This window comes from Biomphalaria glabrata, chromosome 9 (genome assembly GCF_947242115.1).
Source record: "Biomphalaria glabrata chromosome 9, xgBioGlab47.1, whole genome shotgun sequence".
In the NCBI taxonomy this organism is placed as follows: Eukaryota; Metazoa; Mollusca; class Gastropoda; family Planorbidae; genus Biomphalaria; species Biomphalaria glabrata.
In genome coordinates this window covers 6140940-6158231 of record NC_074719.1, presented here as the reverse complement: position 1 = coordinate 6158231, position 17292 = coordinate 6140940, and the positions used below count along the sequence as shown (strand labels likewise).

Sequence of the window (17292 nt, the reverse complement as noted above, 5' to 3'; positions counted from 1 at the left end):
GTATTTTGGTGATTTTTCAATAACTGCGCTAGTAAAAAAAAAAACAACATTAGATGTTTTATTTTGAAATGTCTGAGTGTTGTTTTGTAATGAAATTGTGATTACAGGGCAAAACAAAGACACGATACAACATCACCTGCGTCATAAGAGCCAGTCGCAAGCCTCAGGTCAAGCTGACATTCATCAACAATGCCTCCGAGAGAGATCATGAATTTCCAGCCGACGCCATAATACAAGTGTCACCCCATGAATACAGGGTCACAAAAATCAAGGCCTTCAATCGCAACAAGCCTAATACTATGCTAACCTCAGTCAAATGTCGAGCCTCGACACCCCATGAGGCCACCGAACTAGAACTTGCCGTGCCGAACAATATCTGATATAAGTAGTTCCAGAGCCCAGTCACTCAGAAATATAAAGTTATTGCAAGTTTTTCTTATCAATCTACAGTACAACATCAATCTTATCTTATCTTATATAATACAGTTACTTCAAAATTGAAGATCTACAGTACAACATCAACATTTCAAGTGCAATTATTTCTTATTTATTTTTAAATTATTGTAACATGGCTTTATAATATGGATTGAATATCTGATCTATTCCAGTACGTAACTTTTTGTTTGTTTGCTTTTCATTAATATAAATAAAGTGAAAGTAAAAAAAAAAGATATGAGATCAGTTCAAAGATATACTGCTATTTCTCTTCTCTGACCTCATCTCTCTTTACATCTACAAGATCAGTGATACATTTTTGGTCCTATTCCAAATGTTTATATTTGAAAAGAGTTTTGATTTCTGATTGTTTTCTGTTTATTATTCTTTATTTATGCAATAGTATTATGACCATGATGCAATAGATTTAGGTCCATGATGCAATAGTATTATGACCAAGATGCAATAGATTTAGGTCCATGATGCAATAGTATTATGACCAAGATGCAATAGATTTAGGTCCATGATGCAATAGTATTATGACCAAGATGCAATAGATTTAGGTCCATGATGCAATAGCATTATGACCATGATGCAATAGTTTTGGGTCCATGATGCAATAGTATTATGACCAAGATGCAATAGATTTAGGTCTATGATGCAATAGTATTATGACCAAGATGCAATAGATTTAGGTCCATTATGCAATAGTATTATGACCAAGATGCAATAGTTTTAGGTTCATGATGCAATAGTATTATGATCAAGATGCAATAGATTTAGGTCCATGATGCAATAGTATTATGACCAAGATGCAATAGATTTAGGTCCATGATGCAATAGCATTATGACCATGATGCAATAGTTTTGGGTCCATGATGCAATAGTATTATGACCAAGATGCAATAGATTAAGGTCCATGATGCAATAGTATTATGACCAAGATGCAATATATTTAGGTCCATTATGCAATAGTATTATGACCATGATGCAATAGTTTTAGGTTCATGATGCAATAGTATTATGACCAAGATGCAATAGATTTAGGTCCATAATGCAATAGTATTATGACCATGATGCAATAGCTTTAGGTCCATGATGCAATAGTATTATGACCATGATGCAATAGTTTTAGGTCCATGATGCAATATGTCCATGATGCAATTATAGTATTATGACCATGATACAATTATATTTTATTTATTTATATAATTAATTATATAATATTTAAACAGAAATAAATTTTCTAACAATAATGTTGGCATGAAAGTGTCTAGCTTGTCTAAAATATTTTTTTTTACTTGTACAGTCTAACTGTTCATAGTCTTTATCATATTCTGGATTGACCCTTAAATGGGGGGCAAGTACTGTTAGCACCAGAGCATTTTTCTAGATCAATGGGCAACCTTCTAAGAGGCTTAGAAGTAGTAAAGTTTCCCTTTCTTGCAATCTATGGGGCAGATGATGTTAAGGCTTAGAAATAGGTGACTATAAAATGTCACAGTTTAATCTATGAAAATATTTCCCCATTTTAAAGAAAGATAAACTTCCTTTTTTTTTTTTGTGTTCTATTTCATAAAAAAATATTTAGTAACATTAGTGGGGAAATACACGAAAGTGTAAATGAGATTGTGTTGACCAGACAATGCATTTCTGATGTTATAATTTTGTACAGATCTCTCCTTTAGACAATTCTGAATTATATTTGAAATATAAAATAAATACAAAGCTTTAATTTTGGAACAAGGAATCACTTTGAATAACTTTTTGTGTAACTAAAGAGGCCACGAGTTGGCCATCTGTTAATCATCAGGCATCAATGCACTTTCACCCTTCTACTACTGTTGTGTATGGCATCTGCAATCCAGGACCCTTCCTTTATGCTCTCTCTCCATGTGGATCTATCCAGCGCCACTTTTCCCCAGCTGTTAGTGTCGATTTTGAAGAGCTTCATATCACGTTTGCATACATCCGTATACCGTAAAAGTGGGCGACCTGCGGCTCTCCTGTCATCTGTTTGATCGCCACACAGAATGTCTTGTGGAAGTCGACCTAATGGCATTCTACGAACACAAGCCAGCCAAGGCGTCTGCTACTGATAACACAGCCGATGTCCTGGCACCCTGCTCTTCGTAGCACTTCCTCATTAGTTGTTGTAAAATGTAAAATATGTTTTACATGTTTCGGATGTTCCTTCAGAGTTGAAGATAGTTTACTTCCTAGTCCAAACCTCCCGCAGGACGACGGGGGATGGGAGCAGGCAGGATTTGAACCCTCGACCATCGATAAATCCGAATGACAGTCCAGCGCGCAAACCGCACGACCAGGTAGCCATCTATCTTGATACCTAATTTTAAAGATCCGCCTTAGGCATCAGAGGTGGAAGTTGTTTAGCTTTTCCTGTCATGAGTAGGTTGACCATGTTTCACTTCCGTATAGCAAAGTGCTCATCACACAGGTCCGGTAGACTAAGGCTTTAGTATTGTTAGAATGGTATTGTCCCATAGTCTTTTTTTGCATCCTTGACTTGGTGCACATTGTTTTGGCTATCCTGTTGTTAATGTCTTTACCCAGTATGACATCTTTGGATGTAAACGAGCCAAGATAAGAAAAAGTGGTCAAACATTACCAGTGTTTGGCCATTAATGGTTACGTGAGGTGCAGTATTTGTGTTTTGAACTAGTATCATTGTCTTGCTTTGACTAATATTTTGGCCGAACTTCTGGCAAGCAACAGACAGTTTGTCAACCTGGATCTGAATCTCAGTAACACAGTCAGCCACAATATCTGCATCACAAACATAGAGGAGTTCCCTGATAAGTAACTTCCTAACTTTGGTTTTTGCCTTGATATATTAAACAGTTATCCAAAGGATCTTGTATGGAGAAATACAGCTTCTTTGGATGTCGCTGTACGCATATTGCAGTAAGCAGGAGAAGAATATGCCAGAGTAAGTGACAGCACACATCCTTGCTTGACACCACTTAGATGTAATCAAGTACGTTATCTGTTAAAACAGCGGTTCTCAACCTTTTAAGCTCGGTAACCCCTTTATACTATTCCCCATTATACGGGGAACATTATTTTCGTTCACAAAACTAAGTAATCGTAATTACAATGTAAATATCTGATATGCATTGCCAGAGCTTTATGTTAATCACGAAAGAATATTTAATTATATTCTTGTTATACACATATTTCATATTTAAACACAAATAAATGAAATTTAACTAGCATTTTTTTATTTATTTTACAGTCACTTTCCTATTTGTGTGACAATTTGAAAAACACGGGGTAGCAGTCGTAGTCAAATGAATTGTCACAATAGTGGTATTGGACAGTCCGATGGCCTTAGGCGACCCCTGGCAAATCATCATTCAACCCCCCACAGGTTGAGAACCCCTGTTTTAAAATAACGTGTACTGATTTGAAAAAGTTAAGACATCATTCTATCTGGCAACAGAAGAACTCAATACACTGTTAAGAGATGAAAGCTGAGAAATTGTAATGCTAAATTTGTATGAAGAAACAATCAGACGTTTTACAGTACGTACTCAATCTTAAAGCGGCATGCATTTGAAAATTATGGTTATAACTAGATATGGCATTATTACTTTTGGCCCTTGAATTCTAGTATTACTTTTTTCCCCCCACAATAACAAGAAAAACATTAACACTTTAAAAAAGAAAAGCTTATAATAGGTGTAATTGAATCAATTTGGTTCAGTTATAAAATTTAATTTGTTATAGATCTTGAGTTTTTGGCACATCGGCACAATTTAGGCCATGTCGTGCCCGTATAGATCTTGACTAACAATAATAAATCTGTGCGATTAGAAATATTTGTACCAATTGTTTTTGTTAAGCCCAATTTCAGGCTTTCATCTTTCACAATGCGCTATGATCCTGTCACTGGTCTAGACCATGTCTAGACCAGTTGAGAAAAGTCATTTTCCTTTAAAAAAAAAAAAAAAAAACCACTTCCTTTAATTAATCTGTACATCGGATACATAAAATAAGCTTTGCTATTTATGGATTTGGCACCACTCTTAATATTACAGAGACTAAATGGTACTACAGAGTTGTGCGCGCATAAATCTCTCTAGATGGATCTATTTCTATGTTTTGCTTGTTGGTAAATCTTGGCACCAAAAGAATACAATGATGAACGATACAACACCACAGTCTTTTCCAGTCGTACAATAATTTTAGATCACTCAATTTCACTTCATATGAATTGAAGTTTTTAACAAAAATATTAGGCCAGGAACCCAGCTATTATATCGTAGGTCTATCTTGTTGAGGGTACTAGAAGGTTCTACAGGTAGGCTACTTTGAACATTTTGCAAATACTCTCAAATAGACTTTGTTGATCTGGACTTAGAAATATCTAGATAGGCTCTGCAGTTACTGAGCTCTTGCAGGCATTGTCTATCTGAGACAAAGACTTTAATCTCTGCACTAGACTAGATCTAGTCAATCTAGATGTCGACCTAAACACATGTCTAAGTCCATTTGACTCTATTGCCTAACCTGACTATCCCTGACCAATATATATTTTATACTACGTTAATTAGTTGAGATTATTCTCATAAAAAAGAAGATAATTCTGTGCGTCTGATTCAAGCTACCAGTTTCATGCTCTAATGACACTCCTGGAAATATGTCTTATTGTTGTAGATATAGAAACATTCTATAAGATCTATCTATAATATCTGTGGGAGGCGTTGTCGAGAGGCTAAGTACACTTGGCTTGGCTTGGCTACCCATGAAGGGGGCTCGAGGTTCGACACCCGACTCAGCAGAGTTATGTTTAATGAGCGCCTAAAGGCAGCACGGAAAAACTACTCCCAGATACCCCCCCCTCCCCTACTGGTCCACAAATGAGATTGGACCATAGCTCTCTGAGCATGCTATAAGCATGAAAGTAGCGCTATATAAAAGCCCTAATTTATTTTATTTATTATTTATTAAGTCATTTTGTTCAATACGTCATTGTCATGCTCGGAATAGCGCTTTTAAAGCATGGATAAATGGGTAGCCTGAGTCAGGAAAACCAAAGACTTGGCAGAATTTAAGCCATTGGTTAACAAGCATGACTAGACCCATAACGCGTAGGAAGTAGTCATCTACTTTTTTGAAGTAACGTCTGTATTTTATAAGATAAGATTATTTAAATATTTGTTATTTTTTTCTATTCCTCTAGCAATACTTTAAAATTGTCTCTATTGTTTAGGCCATTGTTATGTTGCATGTTTACAAATAAGTGTAACTAGCGCTGTATTTAAATACGTATAACTGTTGACAGTTCTCTGGGCATGGCTAAACTAGACCAAGACCAAAGAATTCTTCTGCTTGTATTCACAAGTTTGTGCATTGACACAGGTAACTATTGGAAGCTGCATACCCGCAAGAGATACATAAATACATAATTTAAATAATCAGGAAATCATTAAATCTAAGTCTATACTTCAAAATATGGGAGACTATCCCCACAATGAATGTTTAGGAATTTCGTGTGTGTGTGTGTGTGTTCGTTCTCCTATTTTTATATCACTACTCACAACTATTTTAAATAGTAAGCGGGGAATCGGTGAGCTCTTCAAGAGTTCAAAACTGATCTAGGCAATGCAATATGTTTTTATTGGTTTGCGAACTCTTTAAGTTCCAACAATTCAAATGTACCTTTGTATTGTGACTATGACTGATATTCACAGAAAACATAGGCAAGGTCAGATGTGACCAATCAAAATCCGTGGTACATGCACCAAAAATTGGCGCATTGCAGCATGTCCACACGCTGAGCTCTATACCCAACAGATATTTGTAGAAACATTCATGCTCGTCAAAAAAAAAAGATTTCTAGAAGCAAGAAAAATATAAAGAATACTTTAAAAAGCAAAGCTTATATTAAGTGTGATTGTATCAATTAGTTTGGGTCAGTCATGTAATTAAATTTGTAATAGATCTAGGCCAGTTTTTTCCCACAATACTGCTCGCGGGCTACATCTGATTCGCCGAAACGTCGGCACTAATTGTAGATAATCCTCTCTCCAACCAAAAATAAAATAAAAATGAGAATAGTCTTTCCCTACGTTACGGCTCTTACTCTAAACAACTTTGTGAAACCACATAAACAAAACAAAAAAAAGAGGCATTCTTAGCTTGAGGCGCGATTGTTAGATTACACCTACAGAGTAGGATAGGGTGAGACTATTTACCAAAAAAGGGAAGAGAGTAGGTCTGCTGAAAGACTTGCTATTGAGTTACATAGTAAGTAAAGCTATGAAGCCATTTCCAGATGTCAAATGATTCACAAATTGCTGTTTGTATCATGTATACCATAAGTTGAGCGTATCAGATATGTCCTTTTAATACGTATCAGATATGTCCTTTTAATACGTATCGGATATGTCCTTTTAATACGTATCAGATATGTCCTTTTAATACGTATCAGATATGTCCTTTTAATACGTATCGGATGTGTCCTTTTAATACGTATCAGATATGTACTTTTAATACGTATCGGATGTGTCCTTTTAATACGTATCAGATATGTCCTTTTAATACGTATCAGATATGTCCTTTTAATACATATAAGATATGTCTTTTTAATATTTTCTTTTGCTTGAACCGCCATAGTTTCATTATAAACAAATCTGTTGGCTTATCATCTTGTTCTACACAATAGTAAAGATCCGTTCTATCTCCTGCTAGATTTCCCATTGGAGTGTTAAAGGCAATGATATCAAACAGCAAATAAAGCTTGAGGACCCTAACGTAGGGAAAGATACTTTTTTCTACTTTTAGTTTTGGATGGGGTAAATGGGCGGGAGGATGGAACCACTTCGCAGGCTGGTTCTGGCCCGTGGGCCGTCTTTTGGGCATCACTGTTCTACACTTAATAGTTTTCGATGGCAACATATGAATCAATCACAAATTTAACCAATTTTTAAATCATATAGAGCAGGGGTGGGCAACCTTTTTATATCGCGGGCCGCATTAAGAAAAAAAATTGGGAATGGGGGCCGCATATACTAATATTTATGTACTTAAGCGTACAACTTTGAAAAAAAAAAAAAAGCTAACTGTGTATAATGTCTTTTAATTCATATTTATACCGTGTTATACATTCACAATTCATTTTTCAAATTCGCAATTGAGGAATTACAACCAATTTTACGATTTAAAAATATTGCTATTGTCTTTTTTACATCACAACCTTTCACCACAGTACAAATCAGTTTACACTCGTGCGTTATGTTTTCGTACAATGAAACTAGCTTACTAGTTGTTATCCTTTTGACTGCTGTCAAATTACAGTCAGTCAGCATCGACCTGTGATTACACTTGCTTAGTTTCCACAAGACAGTGCTTGTTCACATATGTATATGTACCCAAATAACGTGAAAGTTTAGCAGCAAAGTTTTTAAGAGTGAAAATTACACTTCTGGTATCTTATAAAACTCCAGTGAAAGAGATGACTGAAACTTTTCTTTCAGGTCATAATTTGCTTGAAGTCTTGTCCCCTGGAACTGAACCAGCTTTTGCACTAAATGGTGAGCTGATGGTACTGAAAACTGGTTCTTGACGTCTTAATATTTGCTTTTATAAATTTCGCAATTAAGGAATCTAAATTAGTCTTGTACTTTTAAACATTTCACTAGAAATAGTTTCTCTAACTTACAAGGGCCGATGGGATACACATTTGAGACCAATAGAAAATCCGCTGCCTGAGGACAGATGTAGACGGAGAAAAGAAAATCTAAATTGACCACCGGCGGACAACGGTTATGTGTGCGATAGTAGAGGCAAAATATGTAGGTCACTGGCCGCTGGGTTTGCTTAGCCAAGGGAAATACTGAACTCCTTATTAATCTTTGAACTCGAAGACAAGCGTTAATATTATTATTAGAAATAGTTTCACCTTTCAGCAAAGGAAAATGACAAAACCTGTTGTTTTTTATATTTTTTTGTGCTCGCCTGGAAAAATGGGAAAGCCTTATTTGAATAGAATGAACATGCACTTACATTTCAGCCAGCGAAAACTTGCAAACTTTCCTGTTTAAGGTTTATGGTTGGGATATTCTTTATCTAAAAACAAACTGTTTTTCTCAGTCAAAGATCGAGCTCCATCAGTTGTTACACTAGCCACCTGAGACTGAGTGTGTTGAAGTACAGTCAATAAGAATACACTTCGTTTACTTGAAACTATTTAAATATATATACAGACAGTTCTAATAATTTATAGAGAATATTGAGAAATTGTTGAATATATTTACATTCATATATGTGTATACTGTGGGACACCTAATCTCTGTAGGTGTCGGCGGGACGCATAAAACACTCTGGCGGGCCGCATGTGGCCCGCGGTCCGTAATTTGCCCACCCCTGATATAGAGGTAATTAATTAATTTTTTTTAAATAGAAAAGGAGATAAACATTGCAGTATTAAGAGACATGGCCACGGTGCTCTCCATTGTATATGTACTCATTGAAACGTATTAATATAACCTAACCATTATCAAACGCAAATGAATTTCTTATTTGAATTGGGTGGACTCAGGAGGCGTCCTAAAAATATAAAAAAAACGAGATTCGAACCCAGGACACCAGGTTTGGAAGCCAAGCGTTAACCACTCAGCCACTCAACCACTCCCCCCCCCCCAAACAATTTATCGTTTTGATTTGACACGTTAAGGACGTTACTTCAGAGTCGAAGAGAATTTCTTTCTAGCCCAAGCCTCCCGCAGAAGGACGGCGGGTGGCCTCGGGCACGGTTTGAACCTGAGACCTTCGATACCACCTAACGGCAGTCCGGAGCGTTCATCACACAACCCGGCAGCCTTCCAAAAATGTGCTATCTCACTGACATCATTTTTTTTTTTAAATAATCCTGGCCCGATGGCTAATATATCATAAGATGATTTATTTATTCACGTCATCAGAAACTTTTTTTAAAATTGAAAAAAAAATGTATATAAGACGTCAAATTAAGATCTGAATGTATTCATAGCCAAAGGCACGACATTGTGCAGCGAAGATAACATGAATGAACCTTACTGTGACTTCCAGTGTCTCTGCGAAAATGGAAACTGCACAGCATCCCAAGACTGCAAATGCAAAACGAATCACTTTGGTTACTATTGTCAGTACGGTTAGTACTTTGGTTACCATTGTCTATACGTTAAGTACTTAGGTTACTATGATCAATGCGGTAACTTCTTTGGTTACTATAGTCAATATAGTAAATAGATAGGTTACTTTTGTCATTACGGTACTTTGGTTACTTTAGTCAATACAGTAAGTACTTTGGTTACTATAGTCAATACGGTAAGTACTTTGCTGTCAGTACTGTAAGTCAGTAATTAATTGACATTGGTTGATATTTATTGATTCATGTCTTGTCTACTCTGTGCCAAGGAATAATTCTGCAAAAATTTCACTTGATCCGAAAATGGTTGTGAGAGAAATAACGTGTACACATTTTGTACCAGACAGACAGATTGAGTTGATATAAGCCTCTTAAAAAGTCTCTCGGAATTAAAGAATTCTTCTTCCAGCCAGCCTTTTGCTGCTGAACTGTAGGCTCTTTTCCAGAATTAACTCGGAATAATTAGTGACATTGTATGAGAAGCGGATAGACTTACGAGCTACATAGGCGCAGTGGCTAAGCTATTGGGGGGGGGGGGCGGGGGAGGAGAATTTGAAAATTGCCACGGGCCTTCACTTGAAAGGGGGAGGGGCGGGCTCCGAAATGAGTGTTCGAATTTTCTGTTACATTAAATATTTCCCCATAATTTCATATCGTGATTTCGTATGTCAAAATATGCGGTGGCCTCTAAAGAGGTCAAGCCTCCGGGCCCGCCAATGACGGCAAATTTCCTAGCTACGCAAAATCGACACTAACAGCTGGGAAAAAGTGGCACTGTATAGATCCACATGGAGAGCAAGCATAAAAGAAGGGCCGCGGATTGCAGATGCCAGAAAGAAAGAAGGGTGAAAGTACAACGGCGCCAGGTGATTAGGATAGGATCAACCTGTGACTGCAGCCCTGCAGATGCGTATCAAGGATCGGCCTCTTTAGTCACACAAGAAGTTGCTAAGGGAAAAAGATCGTCTCTCGAGAGACGTCAAATGCCACAGAAATATTTTCCATAATTATGTTCAATAATGCCCAAAGATAATGGTTTCAACGTTGGAATAGTGTAAGCAGACTTTGCATTAGTATCACTGTGTGTCATAATATTGTATAGCGCTTTTGCCTTTTTAAAAGAATTTATCTTGGCTAGATAAGACGCTCTTTAAAAAGTTAAACATAAAATCTTATATAGTTGTAGAAGAAGCGGATAAAAAAGTAAATTACTTCTAGAAATATACGAAAAAGAAGGCAGCAATGTTTTGAATTTAAATAAAGTAAACTACGAAATAAAACAGGTCACGAAAAAACAAATAATCAAAACTGGATTCTCCGTTTTCTGGCTGAGTAACAACATTAACAGTAACGAATATAGCCTGTAACTTATCTTTCAGCTTCACCAACACTATCACCATTGTACGCCCACCCATCTCAGAATTGACGACAACATACATCATTAGTCATTTACATATTACAGAGGGATCAAAGTTCAGTAAAAAGCTTATATAAAAGACTACATCTACGTGTCCATTGCGATTTTCTTTTTTCGCAAAACTAAAAATACTACTGATAAAAAAAGACATATGAGCAGAGGCGTAGTGGTGATGTGGGCAGAGGAGAACGATGCCCCGGGCGACACCCTTGGGGGGCGGGGGAGCGCCACACGCAGCCTATATTTCTATGTGAAGTTCATGGAAAATGGGGAGTTGTGTGCCAATAAAGTACCTTGACCAGTGCGCCACACTTTGTCATCAGTGTATATATAACAATGAGATGCCCCTGTACCTTAGAGAACTGATTACTCCATATGTCCCCCAGAGAGCCCTGCGCTCAATGGACTCAACGCTTTTAGAGGTGCCACGTTTCTCCCTCAAAAGCTACGGTCTGCGGGCTTTTTCAGTGCACGGACCAAAGGTTTGGAACTCACTCCCCATTGATCTCAGATAGACAACATGCTACACCACTTTTAAGAAGAACATTAAGACCTATCTGTTTAAAACTTTTTTAGATTAGCTTATGATTTCCATTGTCGTGTTTGTGTTTGTAATGTTATCACGGCGGCAGATGCCTACATATTGGTTGTTAACAGCGCTTTATAAATAAAATTATTATTATTATTATTTCGCTCACTGTGCCTCTGCATATGAGATAGCATCACCTTTGCAATGTCTTTGCCAGGCGCTAATGACGAACGTTGTCTCTATTCCAGAGGACTACTACGGTGACAAAGACAATATGGATGTCCTAAGGGACGACGACCTTGACACCTGTTTGGGGAATAACGTTACGACAGTGCAGTTGACCTTTGAACCTATTTACATATCTTTTGTCACGATACTTTATAACGGAACGTCAACCAAAGGTAAAGTCTTAACTCTTTCTCTCCGTAATTATTTACCTAATTCTGGTGGAATCAACGCTGGTATCGTCAGTTAGGAGAGGAAAGAGTTAAGTGAATAAATGTGTGTTACATACATAAGACCCGATCAATCCTCAAGTAGTTCCTTCAACTGATTCCTTCTGTTGAACCATTGGCGCATTACTTAAGATGTGTTGACCGTTTTTATCCATACCTCTCTGTCGTTTGCCAGGATAACATTTCAGTTCAATGACAGGCCCGTCCATACTTCTATGTTGTCTTCCCATCGCTTTCTCTGTCTGCCTCTTCTCCCCCCCCCCCCCGGTACTGTTCCCTGTGCAATTCGGGCTAGTATTTCAGGTTTCGTTCCCTCATCCCATGGGCTACACCTGTTTGACAAATCTGCCATAATTATTTCGCGACCTTTCCAATAATCAATAATTTAAAAACGTAGCAGTCTCAATATCTGTCACGTGATTTCTTGTCACGTGATTTCTTTTTTTCAGATCATGTTAAAATCCATGTTAACCTTGGCGGTCAAACAGGCCCGATCGATAAACTGAAATTTAGACATTATGGCTTTAGCCGAAACAGAGTGGAGTTCCATTGGTTTAACATTCACAAAGCGGAGAAGTTGATTTTTACCGGCTCTGATGTGAATAAAATATGTGAAGTTTACATCAGCCAAGGTATGCGCATACAAATCCATACATATATCTGTATTCAAAATTAGTAAACTCATTGAGCAACAATTAAAAATGCTATTTATTTTGCCAAAAAGGGAAACATATTCGGACGGTACAAATATCGTATAGTTTTAAAAAGCTTGTATCCATTTACTCTGTCTGTCTGGTAAAAGGTTTTTACACGTCATTCCCCCTACACCCGTTCTCGGATTCAGTTAAAATAGCGGTTCCCAAACTTTTTTGTCTCGTAGACCCCTTGCCATGTTTTCTGGTTTTCGGTAGACCCCCTGCATTTTTGAAAATTCATCAATATTTTTTTATAAAAATCAATTTTTGACAGTAGTGAGTTGAATATTGAAAAAGTCATTTAAAGCTACATTAAAATTTATATATATTAAATAAATATATATTTATCTATCTTTTTTATTGATAAAATTCAAATTTTAAAAATCTAAAATAGCATTTGATATTTATTACTGGAATCACCAAACAGACTGGAATTTTTTTTTTAATTATACGTTGCTACAGATATTATGTTTCATATAGGAATTTGTAGTTCTATGAAGTATTCCTTCAAACATTAAATATTAATTAATTTGCCTTTAATATCATTGTAAAAGTTTTCGCCAAGAGCAGTTTCACATGCGGTTCAAATATTGGGTCCGAAGAAATGTTTTCACTAACAGGAGAAAGGGGGGGGGGGCGAGTAACTGGCGCCTAAACCAGTAAGCTTCGAGCAGGAATGGGTCATTAGCCTTGGCTTGCTACCCACCAAGCAGAAGGCAAACTGAATTCAAACCTCTTCTGCCTTGAAGGTACACCAAAATGTGGGAAAGGTTATGTGGGTAAACTCTGAGGAAAAATAAGGAGCCAACGATCATTAGGCTGTTTGCAGCACACAGCACTTACACCCTGCCAGAACCTATGACGCCGCTGATCTCAAACTGTATCTTATCTTTCTGGGTATATGTTGTTTGCAAGGAATTGCATAAGAAGCTTTTAATTTTATAACTCATGCCACTGATGTATTGTTGCTTATAGAAATTCTTTTAATAATAACAGATGAAGATTTGTGTAAAATAGTTTTTAAAACTACAAAGGCTGGTAAAATCAATATTTTATCTAAAGTGTGTTCCGTATTTTGCTGTAAGTAAAGAGATCTTTTAAGACGCTCACAAACCGTTTTCTCTATATGATGTTGAAGAGAGATTGTGTGGATTTTGTGAACTTTATCTTTGAGTGTTCGAAAGTTTTTCAAATCTCTATCTATTTTGTCAGGTAGGCTTTGTCTCAAATGATCGATCCTCCAGCGTAATTAATTTCATATTATAATTAAAGGGCAGTTAGGCAACAGCTTGTTTGACAAGGAAGGAAATTGTCTACGCTGTACGGTCTACATTTTTTTTTTGGTTAAACATCTGTTACATGAAGACAAAATTAAGCTCTATAATTAAGTATTGAAATTAAATACAACAATTTTCTTTTTGAATTGCAGGATAAATATTTAAAGGTTTAACTGAGATACAAATCATATATTAGTGTATGAAAGAGTTACATTCATGGAATGTAAAAATTAAAGTCACGACCTGCTTAAATGAAATCCATTATCGTAGACCGCCGTGGATATCTCATAGACCCCCAGTTTATTTTTTCACTTTCGTAGACCTCTTGGAAGTCTTCGTAGACCCCTGGGGGTCTATATAGACCACTTTGGGAATCACTGAACTGTTAAAACTTTGCACATTGGCATAGACAACATATGTATGGGTTATAAATTAACAAATTAGTCTTTTAAGACCTTATCATTTGATACTATTGATCTTAAGCTAACTTTGATACGGCGTCTATAAATTTTGTACCGAGATTATTCGTCATACAAGGCTTCAACACTGACTTGCGACTTTGCAGTCTGTGGGCTTTGGAGACCAATAGCTCGTTACAAGTAATTAATTATTTTGTTTGATACTATAAAAGGAAAATTATTTATACAAAACATATAGATGCGATTAAATTTGTAGAGTTTTGTCCCCTCAGTTAGCTGTTATCGCTATTTTTCACGCACGCATTATCGGATCAAGTTCATACTTTAAACAATTATCTATTGTGCCGGTACCTTACAAAATACGAATCAAGAAACAAATTAACTTAACCAATAGTCAATTTATTAATGGCAATTAATTAGTTATCGAATAAGTGAAATAGCTTCTACATTATTTAGAGATATATAGCTGTAAGGGAGGAGTTGTTTCCCTTAAGCTTTTTTCTTCAAGATTTTTTTTGTTTTTATTTTGATGTTAAACTTGCAATCATGCCATAATTATAACACGGGTGGATACTACATAGCACAGTATTAATGTGATCTTGCTTCTCTTAAGTCATAACGTCATGTTGGTCATTACGAAGTCAAAGGGGATAGTAGGGTATGTAACAGACTCTGGGGTATTCACGCACTGTGTCTGAAATATGTTTTTTTATAGGTGTTCTTCATTCACGTTTAAGACCTTATCATTTAATACTGTTGATCTTAAGATAACTTTGATACGGCGTCTATAAGTTTTTTTACCGAGATTATTCAACACTGAGCCTGCGACTTCGCTGTCTGTGGGCTTTGGAGACCAATAGCTCGTAGCCCACCTTTTGAACGCATTCAATACCAAAGATGTTTCCACTCCATTATGGGCATATGGTGGCAAGACAGCACTACAAAACAGCAATGTTCTTGCGAATGCCGGTATGGACAGTATAGAGGGGCTCGACAGTTACGCTAGGGAGGGCTCGTATCCCGTTTTGGGGGGTCAAACACATGCCAATGGCTATATTTTTTTTTAGTGAGCTGAAAAGTGGTCGGTCTAAATGAGTTGCTCTACGGAAACGCTTCTTTAGAATACAAACGCAATGTTTTTAAGTCTCTTAGGGAAAAATAAATGCGCCATTTTAATTTGTTACAAAGTGAATGCTTTACCCAATAACCAGGAGATTTCTTGTGCGAAGCGTGGTCGAGATGCCAAGTGCGCTTTGAACTTGGCTAGGCTTGGCTATCTAGAAAGAGGGCTCGAGGTTCGACACCCGACTCGGGCAGAGTTGTGTTTACTGAGCGCCTAAAGGCAGCACGGAAAACCAACTCCTAGATACCCCCTCCCCGCCAATGGTCCACAAATGAGATTGGACCAAAAGCGATCTGAGGCATGCTATAAGCATGAAAGTAGCGCTATATAAAAGCTATAATAATAATAATAATCGCTTCATATTTTGTACTAAAGTCATAATAATTATAGGGGCCTACAAATTACATGTTTTCTTTCTCTTTCTCATGTTCTATTTTCCTCTATAGCTTATCATATCTCATAAACATTTCAGTAGGTAACTGCATCCATATATCATCTTTAAAGCATTATTTGTATTGCTCTATGCAATTATAGGACGCAATTTTGCCTTCTCTGCTACCGCCAATGTAGATCCTAATGAATGCTCGCCATCCGCTGATGAAAATGCAATCAAATCAACTCATGATGGCAAAGAAGAATCTTCCAGATTTGATCTTCAATGTAATAAAACGCTAAATTTTTATCTGACCTTCAATAGACCGGTGACATTGACCCACTTCAAGATTATAGGCAAAGGTAAGATCCTTATTGAGACACGAAACGGAATTGAGACTGCACCCATCACGGTTGTGTGGTTGTGCAGGCCCGCTCTTTGGGGCACCCCCCCGTGCCACGTGTCTTGTCTTTGCACTTTACGTTCAGGTATTTTCTGAGGCAGATCTTTGCATGCTTTACGTGTCCTGTTTAGGTTTCAGAGGCGTACAGCAAAATTGGACAGTCCTGTTGACCCCCCAGGTTTGTACATACAAGAATTGCTCCATTACGTATAGGATAAATAAAAAAGATTGCTGGGGGTCTTCAGTGGAATGTGTCTCTTTGGCGATTATGAGTGGCTTTTAAAAGATTTGAAAGTGTCTACTTTAAAAGTGAAACATGGCCACAAAGAGAATTATATATATATATATATATATATATATATATATATATATATATATATATATGACTACCTTTTTTTTTTCCACAGCAAATGAAATTACCATCGTTGAAATTGTAAATATGGAAGACGTCATTATACAAACTCTAAATATCCGTGAACGACTTTCACAACAATTGATAAAGTCATTTACAAATGTGTCGGAAGCAACACAAGATTTCAAGATCTCAGCATTGGGAAATATAACCATTGATGAAATCTACGCATATGGAGGTGTGTCTGTTTATATATATATAAATATAAATAAATAAATAAATATACATCTTATATAATACAGACGTTACTTTAAAAAAGAAGATGATTACGCCCTACGCGTCATGCATTTAGTCATGCATATTAACCAATGACTTAAATTCTGCCAAGTCACTGGTTTTCCTGGCTAGCTCGGGCAACCCATTCCATGGCTATAGCTATAGCGCTAGGGAAGAAGGAGTATTTGTACAAATTTGTCCTAGCATATGGGACGAGGAATGTGCCTTTATCTTTGTGTCTTTCAGAGTATTTTATTAAATTTTGTTTTTGTATTTGAAGATTATGAACTAATGCAATTTGGTAAATCATTTATGTAAATTAAAAATAGTAGTGGACCCAAGACTGTTCCTTGAGGTACACCTGAGTTTACTGTTATCGGTGTT

General features: G+C 36.7%; 2 protein-coding genes across 9 annotated transcripts in view; both read left to right on the top strand.

The window, feature by feature from the left end:
- Positions 1-923, top strand: part of LOC106054555 (uncharacterized) — a 42424-nt gene extending 41501 nt beyond the window's left edge. Inside the window, exon 27 of the mRNA XM_056041445.1 lies at positions 108-923. Within this exon, the coding sequence (XP_055897420.1) occupies positions 108-380 (273 nt within the window). The 3' untranslated portion in view covers positions 381-923. The remainder of the gene's footprint in view (positions 1-107) is intronic.
- A 3617-nt stretch (positions 924-4540) lies between these two features.
- Positions 4541-17292, top strand: part of LOC106055368 (neurogenic locus notch homolog protein 1-like) — a 61686-nt gene continuing 48934 nt past the window's right edge. For 3 of the 8 annotated variants that reach the window (XM_056041450.1, XM_056041449.1, XM_056041446.1), the window contains exons 1-8: positions 4543-4759; positions 5744-5820; positions 7938-7994; positions 9452-9592; positions 11784-11936; positions 12440-12622; positions 16039-16239; positions 16688-16870. In XM_056041450.1, the coding sequence (XP_055897425.1) occupies positions 5754-5820; positions 7938-7994; positions 9452-9592; positions 11784-11936; positions 12440-12622; positions 16039-16239; positions 16688-16870 (985 nt within the window). In that variant the 5' untranslated portion in view covers positions 4543-4759; positions 5744-5753. Of the gene's footprint in view, positions 4760-5743; positions 5821-7937; positions 7995-9451; positions 9593-11783; positions 11937-12439; positions 12623-16038; positions 16240-16687; positions 16871-17292 lie in introns of all 8 variants that reach the window. The other 5 variants (XM_056041453.1, XM_056041452.1, XM_056041451.1 and 2 more) reach the window with 4 other exon arrangements.